The 9,136-nt window shown below is 37.3% G+C and overlaps 1 protein-coding gene across 1 annotated transcript; it reads right to left on the bottom strand.

The window, feature by feature from the left end:
• Nucleotides 1-248: 248 nt before the first annotated feature.
• On the bottom strand, nucleotides 249-8,445 carry LOC146646419 (calpain-1 catalytic subunit-like). Its single transcript, XM_085391492.1, has 21 exons — nucleotides 8,209-8,445; nucleotides 7,579-7,648; nucleotides 7,376-7,494; nucleotides 7,069-7,202; nucleotides 6,806-6,980; nucleotides 6,115-6,189; nucleotides 5,227-5,312; nucleotides 5,033-5,107; nucleotides 4,688-4,848; nucleotides 4,419-4,576; nucleotides 4,063-4,074; nucleotides 3,651-3,859; nucleotides 3,491-3,536; nucleotides 3,344-3,412; nucleotides 3,157-3,214; nucleotides 2,643-2,704; nucleotides 2,369-2,437; nucleotides 2,189-2,267; nucleotides 990-1,106; nucleotides 766-818; nucleotides 249-643 (listed from the first exon to the last, which is right to left on the bottom strand). Exons 1-21 carry the CDS (start codon nucleotides 8,443-8,445, stop codon nucleotides 617-619), a joined length of 2,091 nt encoding a protein of 696 aa, XP_085247618.1. The 3' UTR covers nucleotides 249-616.
• Between the last annotated feature and the right edge of the window lie 691 nt (nucleotides 8,446-9,136).

Raw genomic sequence — 9,136 nt, 5'->3', positions numbered from 1 at the left:
ATATCAAAACCCACAAAACAAATGATAAGATTAAAAAAAATCCCAGCTGCTGGAAAAAAGAAAATTGCTGAAGATCACAAAGGCAATGCTTCATTGAAAGGAGGAGAACGCAACCTCTCACTATTGAAACTGACCCACTGAAGTTTGGTACTTCCTTTCCCCAATATAAAAGGAATTTTAAAAAGCAGCTGATATAGAAAATTACATATAAAAACAAAGGTACTAGTTAAATTTGACATTTTCTTCCTTTGAATTTCCATTTTCCGAGTTTTTGTAGTTATCTTATCAGTTTAATTTCCCATCCACTTCATTCATTTTTGACTGATACAATAGTCCCATGTCATTCACGAACATCTGTATTATGTTTCTATTATAAAACACAGATTGACAAGTTTGCAGTACTAGTCACAAAAAAATGCAGTTATTCAGTCTTTGACATAATATGCAGAGAGGCATAAGGTTTACAGCTTTAAATGTTAGTGTTTGTTATAGTTTCACATTATTGTGTTTAGTTGTTTCAAAGTAATAAAGTGTTATAGCTAATTCACAGAAAACAAGTTTTTGAAATATCTTCTTGTGTTTTCCAGATGAAACGTGCATCTGTCTTTCAGCTGGCTTAAGTGTACATGGAAACGTACATCCACTGAAAATAAGACAGATTATTTATTAACATTTAAGTATCACTTAAACTGATGCGTTTTCTTTGTATAAATATTTATATTTATTTATTCGTTTGCTCTGTCAGCACTAAAGTGACTTTATTACCTCTGACTCCTTGAGATTAATGGATTTTCCATCAGACAACTGTTTGAAGATTTCTGTTGAAGAACACAACTTTGAGTTTAAACTGTACAAATCATGAACCTTAATCAAATCTTAGAAGCGAGAAAGATGTTTTCCACTGAAAAAACTTTTCATTCTCACTGCATGAGATTTATTTTCAGCTATCTACACATCTACTGTTGTTATTTCTTCTCGGCTTCACTTACTCTTCATGCAGTCCAAGCGAATCATGAGACTGATGAAGCACTCCAGTGCCATGTGTCCAGAGGAGGCGCCATAGCGCAGAGCCATCAGACTGAGCATGTCATCTGAAACCTTCATTCCTGAAGAACACACACAGTCAGACTTCAGGAGGAGTTTGCTGAGATATATGTACATACATACATATACTAGTGCTGTCAGCGTTAATCTCGTTAAAATGATGTTAACGCGCCGTCCAGCTGCACGCACGGGTCAATCCGCGCTATCTTGCTAATGAAGATTTGCCGCGTTAATGTAGTTATGGCAGTGGTTCCCGAACTTTTTTTGCTGGGGCCCCCTTTGTTTTACAAGAAAAATGTTCGCCCCCCGCATGCACAAACACATCCTCCAGCCACACACGCCCATATTTTGTTTTCAAACACCAACAGTTTATTTCACATCTCAAACATTTAGTAAACAATTAAACAAATACAAGTAATCTGCAATAAATTACAGGTAGTGATAAAATACACTACTAAATCTTTTACGCTACGTCCACACCTACACGGGTATTTTTGAAAACGCAGCTGTTTCTATGCGTTTGGGCCTTTCGTCAGCACGTAAACGGCGTTTGGAATCACCGAAAATGGAGATTTTTTTAAAACTCCTTTTTTAGACTCCTTTTCCATCCCTCCGTGTGGACGAGGGATAGACAGTTCGTCAGGCAACGTCAAAGGTATGTGCCTTTTTTCACGTCACGCTGTGCGCACGTTATTGTTTACATGAGATGAATTGCAGAATGGCAGATAAACAGTATTTTGTCTCCATCTTCAGGTTTTACACGCTTACATACACACACGATATGCTTCATCGTATTTTCTAGTCTTTGGCTTAGAATTAAGTTGGTTTGGAAACATATTTGGCGATGCGTCATCTCCTGCTTTGCGTTTGTGTGGACACCCGTCAAAAACCTGTCCATTATGCTAGCAGTGTCCAAGTGTCCTTTTTTTTTTTTTTCTTTTCATACCCCCTGCAATGGCTCTGCGCCCCACCCTAGGGGGTGGGCCACACACTTTGGGAAGCTCTGGGTTATGGCGCTAGCATTATTTTAACGAGATTAACGCTGACAGCACTAATATATACTAATACACACACATATATGTATATATACATACATATACACACATGTACATATATATACACACATATAACTATAAACATATACCTGAAGCTACAAATGCATTCCTCAGCTCACTCAGTGACAGCGTTCCTGTTTTTGAAACGTCGGTGAGGAAGAAAGTCTCCTGATAAGAGAAGACTGAAACCATGAAACTGATCAGGGAAAATCTTCACATCTATAGCAGATGTATTGATATATGTTTTAAGGCTGTTTTTTTCCCTTTACCTTGTACTTGGTGACCTTGTTCCACAGACGGACAAATTCCTCACTGTTTAGTTTGCCTGTGATCGATGTCTTTTAAAACCCACATTAAGGTAGCAAAGGGACAAATCTTAGTCTGGTCTTTCAGATGAGTAATGCTGGTTATATCAACAGAGAAGCACTTAGGTTTGCTTACATATAGACTTCTGCAATAGTTACTTTTCAACAGCTCAAAAAGGCAAACTACAAAGTTTCTTAATCTGCTTTTTCCAGTATCACATGTATTATAACAGGATACATCCATTAGAGCCACCATGCTGCGACAGGCATCAAGGCTGAACCCTCCAGATTTCATTTCTCCTAAATAAAACAGAGTTGAATTAGCAAAGACAGTGTAGCACAATTGTCATCCACAGTATTCAGAGTCATAGACTGCATGTCGAAGTAGCCATGGCGACTAAGAAACTTAGGGTCTTGCACACCCTGCTGTATTACTGATGTTTACACTAATGTGGACCACAGTTAATTTTGTATTAATAAGTTAGAGTCATATTCTCATAAACCAGAGTTTGCCAGAGTCCGATGAAGGCTTACAGGAAATAATACTGATTTATAAATTGGACGGGTCAGACCTGGAAACTACGCTATATGAACAAAAGTATTTACAGGGCTCCAAACCTCCTCTGGCAATAACATCAGCACAAAAACTGTGCACAAGGAGCTTCATGGAATGGGTTCCCATGGCCAAACAGCCATGTGTAGGTGGCCCAGTAAATTTAAATTGAGCTTGACAGACTTTTTAAAGGCCAAACCTTTCAGGATGTTTTCATTTAGAAGCCTCTGGAGCTGCTCAGCATCCACTTCTTCATACTGAAACATTAATTGATTTGGTTTACTACATGATACATTACACAGACGTTAGACACATAATGCTATATAAACTTGTAATATTGCAGTAATGCGGCTAATATTATTAGCAAAAAGATCTTTTTTAATTACCTTGTCAGAGTATTGACGGAAGAATGTTTTCTTGTTTTCTTCATCCTGATGGTTTTTTACTTTTGTGACCTGACGAGTCAACAGTTCACATTAATAACACATGAACAGCAAAATAACACGGACACAATTAAATGATTTGTTACAAACCTTTTCAACTGGCTCATATCTTTGCTCATTTGAATTTGAATTCTCACTGTGGGGAGACCAATATGCATTACTTTCATAGAAATCAACTGTAATGTGTCAAATGCAAATTTTGTTTTAAATTTTTTTATGTCATATCATCAGACATCGACAGTGAGCATACTAGCAACAAGTCTCTTCTCTTGAGTGGATGGTGAGGATGAAGGAGGCTGTCTCGTTGGGTTTGAAGGTGGATGGCACAATCAGGTATTCACCAGGCTTCAGCATAAGGAACTCTATCACCTCACGAGCATTCATGTATTTATCACTCCGAGCAACAGGCAGATGGGTGTTGAAGAACATTGCTGGAAACTTCCCACTTTGCGTTTTGTACTGAAATTATTCAAAGTGATATTTCAGCTCCCCAATTTCATTTGAAGAAGTTTCTGAAGTGCGTACAGACATGTCAACTTGAAGGTTTTATGTATCAGCGCATACAGATACACAGAACCTTAATAGTGAAAGACAGTGTACTTTCCTTTTCACATCACCATATGTGTATTATAAACATGAAATAGATTAAATTAGTTTCTTACGTCTTCGGACACCTTGAAGGACGTCAGATGAATTTTGTTCATGTTGGGAATAAACAATAATTCAGTTAGTCGTTAGTTAGTTATTTCAACATGTGCACAGCCACTGTATGAATGCTTGGACAGCATATTAAAGCTTGGCTTGCTAACAAAATGGTTTTTTGTATGTTGTAGTAAATTTTTGATCTGTCATTTTCTGCATTTCAACACCACATTATTATTGTTGTTTCCACATTACGATACAAGTTCTGACAATAGTTAAATACATTTTCATGCTCTGAAAATGTCAACTTCAACATGGTATTTGTTTTCACCATAGTTATGCATGTATGAATGATATGACAAAGAGAAATATTTACCAAATATACAGCAAAACCAATGTGGAGGTTCTGCACCAGGCGTCTGTTCCTCTTGTCAGGCTTTTGCATGAGAGACACTAGGATGTTTTTCTCCCCATTGGACTCAGAGTTTTCACCTACGACCTTAATTCGATACTGTGGATTTGTCCAGAAAGTGTCTGGAGGACATAGAGGGAAAAATATGTTTTATTTACATGAATTGAAGATTAAAAAATTATGTTCTGCTGAACATTTAAACACCTATATTCCAGTATATGCTATATAATTACCTCTGTTATTTATGCAGCCTCCAGCAGTAGTTCCAGCAACCCACCGACCCTCGTACACAGAGGTCTTCCACTGAGCAGAGGATTTTCCATCTATGAAGTCTGGTTTCAGGCCACAGATGTCAAGATCTGTGTAGAACTTACAGAAATCTTCAAATGCCATCCTGTTAATAAAATCAGGTAGATTCTCATTCCTAATTTATTTAGATGTCATGTCAAAGTATAAAACTCTAAGCTTATGACATAGTACAGAGTAAATAAAGCAAAAAAAGAGAAAACTACAACTTCTGGTGGTATTAATATAATTCCGCCAGAGGTTGTAGTTTTCTTTTGACGAAATTTGCTTACCAAAACTCTCCATCATCAGCCACTGAAAGGCACATTTGGCGGTCTTGAGAACTCACAATGTCCCACATGGGGGACCTTAAAGACAGTATTTTAGGTAAGAGATGACACATTATGTTGGTAATTTTTATCCAGAGTTGCATATTTTGAAGAAAATTATTCTCTAATTAAATATACCAAAGCTGATTACTGCTTACCGATCACTCCAGTCTCCTACCCACTCTCCTTTGCCCCAGGGGTTCCACAAACGGATCAGCTTCACAAGTTTTCCTTGGCTAATAAGCTGGCCGCAGGCACCAGAAAAATCACAGTTATTGGTTCGATGCATTCTCAATCATCCAGGTAAGTAAATCACAAAAGGTTCATTCTGTTCATCTGGACGTAACGTTTTCAATGCAAGAAACGTTTCGTCACTCATCCAAGTGACGTCTTCAGTTTCAGCTGACTGCAGGTTTCCCCAACCTTATAAACAGTACATTGCACAATGACTGAAACGAGCATCACTGAACGAACAATCAGCTGGAAACACTGGTTTGAGGGGGAGTCAAGGAGGCCATTTACGTGATTGCAGCCATTCCCCAACTCTCTGTGGATGGTACTCATTGCCACTGATCAGTGGTCTTTGATCAGTAGTTGTTAGTCAATGGTCATGAGAATTTGCATATTAATGATCAAGGAACTGATCTCAGAGCCCATTGTTCATTCAGTGGTTCTATTTTCAGTCATTGTGCAAATGTACTGTTTATAAGGTTGGGGAAACCTGCAGTCAGCTGAGACTGAATAAGTCACTTGGATGAGTGACGAAACGTTTCTCCCACAAAACGCTACGTCCAGATGAACAGAATCAACCTTCTGGGACATATTATTGTTGTATTTAAATGTATGCTTAAAGGTTTTTAAATCTCCCCTAAACATTTTGTCTAATATGTCATGCGCTTGTTTTTGCTGTAATTCTTCCTACACTGCATACTGTGATACTATGTGATAGCATTCTTTTTATTGCTGTAATCTTACCAGGGAAGTATTATTACTGTAGATTCACTTCCAATACTAACTGTGATTACTGTGTAAGTATAATTCTTTACCTCTTTAACCCCTGTCACAGTGTAGGCGTGCCCTTGGACCAGTCCATTTGGCAAAACTGTGTTAGCAGATGTTTCCTACAATCAAGGAACATTGGTCATTGTAAAAGCATAAAAAATGAAAATAAAGACTTCTGATACAATAATATCATTAGAAAAAAGTGACTGCAAAGTTTGGTTATGTTGACTTAAAGCAAATTTCAACATTTTGGGACACTTTGTCTTCATAAAAGATGTTTCTGGCAGTCAACCAACCGCTTCACAAAAAACTTAAAATAGATTTTGAACTTTCAGAGTCTACTAAGTCAAAACAGTCTTCTTGTTCCAGGATTTGCATTCCCACTTAAGCAGTCCCAAAGTGCATGCTAACTTGGGTTGTATTTGTGCAATATTGGTTGATTATGCCATAAATATAACTTCATCATTACATCATTGATTTAGTTTTATAGTTTTTAGGCAATATGATACCAGTTTTATTGGTAGATGATGAAGTGCAGTCTGAGTGGAAAACACAGACTTTGTTATAACTCACCTCAAAATGCATAAAATGTTTGTTAAAATGTCAAAACAGTTTCACAGCATCTCTAATCTATACTAACACTAATCAAAGTCCTCTAAGCCCTTTTTTGTAGTTGGAGAATAATCTCCCTGAATAACCTCGGGCTGTTTCTGAGTTCTGTTTTTTTGTGCTTACCCCTTGAGGTGTACCACAGCCCATCAATGTGTTGGATTTGCCAGCTCTGCATATCAGCCCCCACATGTCTGAACTGGCGTCCGACAGCTGGACGCACATGTGGACGCCACCGGTAAAATCCATCATAGCCTCTGAAGGAGTTCCAGAAGTCATGTCGGTGTAGGAACCACAAACCCTGACAGAGGTAGATAATATTTTTCACAGATCCCCCACATGTAACTTGTTCACTGTATATCGGATAAATCATATGTTTCTTTGCATACTTGGCATAAGCTTTCTCCAGCAGAGCAGGCCAGAACTCATTTGGATCTTTGGAGTGAACAAAGATTAGTCTGCCATTGATCGTCGGCAACTTGTCATCAATGACGACGTCCACCCACCGCCCGAATCTCCAGAACTTAAATAAAGATACAATTGTTTTGTGAGCTTGTTGTGTTTCATGAAATTTGATCATTAGAGACAAAATAATCCAAACTCTGAAATAAACAGCTTTTAAGTTTTAGTTTAGTGGAGAAAAACAGTTAAAGATAATAATTACTTCTCTTATTCTGATAGTTTAATGATGTTTACCCTGAAGTGAAAAATGCCACAGTAGTTCTCTTTGATTTTTTGGTCGAGCGGAACAACTTGTTCAAAAATGTGATTCTGGAAAGTCAGTGCGCCGATTGATGCAAGAAACCAGCAGTTTCCTGGTTAACAACAACAAAAAAGAACAATCAGGACTGTAGGCAGATACAAGAGTGTAAATATTAGGAGTGAAGAAATGACCCTACCAAGTACACCTTGACCAAAGTCAAATCTGGAGACGCCATCAACCACAAATTCAGCATCAGGAGCAATTTGCTGTAAAACAGGGAGTCAGTTTTCAAATATAAGGATTGCTTCACTCATTTCCACTTAATGTATCCGACCATTCCCAAATTTAAGAGGTTTGGGGCCAAGTTTGAAATATGAAACTCTACTTCACAGGCTTAAATATCAGGATTAATTTAATTATTGTCACATCCACTAGAGGGCACTGTTACAGTGAAAATCTCACTTCTTGGTTCATAAGAAGAGCTACATTTTCACAATCTCAAATGCAGTGGGGCAAAGGTGGAAAAGATATTGTATTTTGTTTTCTAAAATTCTAAAATGAATTATTAGCTCATGTCTAGCAGTCTAGGGCAACCACTTTTATTTTTGAAATGTTAAGCATTATTGTTAGCTGTGTACTGGGACTGTGTGAATTGAAGAACAGCTCATTCAAACACTTTTACAATCTGACTGCAGAAAAATGTCATTAGCAGAAAATTTAAACTGAATCACTTGCAGTGAAAAAGGGGGAATCAGTCCCCGGCTGATTAAACATTTAGATGTGATAGAGCATCTAATGTGCAATTTAAATATCTTTAAATACTCACCGCAGGTCTTAGCCACTTCACGTGGGCCAGGTCGGAGGGCTTCAGTATCCCCTGGCCAATAGACTTTGCATCAGGGGGGAACATGTCATCGAGGTACCTTACTCCTTTGATTAGACAGTACTGCTTCAGGTTCTTGAAGTCTTGGTTACAGAACCTTTCAGGGTTGGAGATGCTCCCATATCCCTTCTGCTTGTGACGAGCCTCCATAATGTTCAGGCATGCACCAGGAAGAGGCATTGCTGCAGTGTTTGTGTCTGTTTTCAAGAAGTTGGCATGTAAATTTGATAGATTAGTATAATAAATGATATGCTACAAAGAAACAATGTCAGCTCAAATCCTAACAGTAAAATTAAATTCTTCTTAAAATGATCAGTACGCTCCTCAAACCTCTAGGGTGATTATCAGTCTACTCCACCTCTAGATTACAACCAGTAAATTACATTAAATATTTTTTTGGTAACATAACTTTAGATATTAAAAATAAAGCTTGGTTGATGTAAGAATTGATGTAAAAAGTCAATGCCAAAAAAACATGACATACTCTGTCATTTCATATATTTAATTGTCATATAAGACAATTTTATTCTTCTTTGCTTGTGTTTAAATTCAGTACTTCAGAAAAGGTTATTTGTAGGCATGCTTCTTTATGTATGAAAATCTCTGTCTGCACAAAACAAGTACATACAAATTACAAATTCATTAGACCACCACCCAGTGTAATGTTTATACCACAGCTGCTCTCAATTAACAGTATTAGTAAATACCAAAATCATGTTTTATGTTTCTGTAACCAACTGTATGTGTAGCCTCTTTAATCAAAATAGTATTTTTAAAGCTGTTGTTATCCATTAATTTTCATATTTCATACAACTGTAATTTTATTTTAATTTGCCTAATAGATAACAATATAATTCTAAGTAATTTCTAA

The sequence above is a fragment of the Rhamphochromis longiceps genome, linkage group LG19 (genome assembly GCF_057381845.1).
Source record: "Rhamphochromis longiceps isolate RC_006_pf linkage group LG19, R_longiceps_female_GT1.1, whole genome shotgun sequence".
NCBI classification, from domain to species: domain Eukaryota; kingdom Metazoa; phylum Chordata; class Actinopteri; order Cichliformes; family Cichlidae; genus Rhamphochromis; species Rhamphochromis longiceps.
This window is presented reverse-complemented; position numbering and strand designations above follow the sequence as displayed.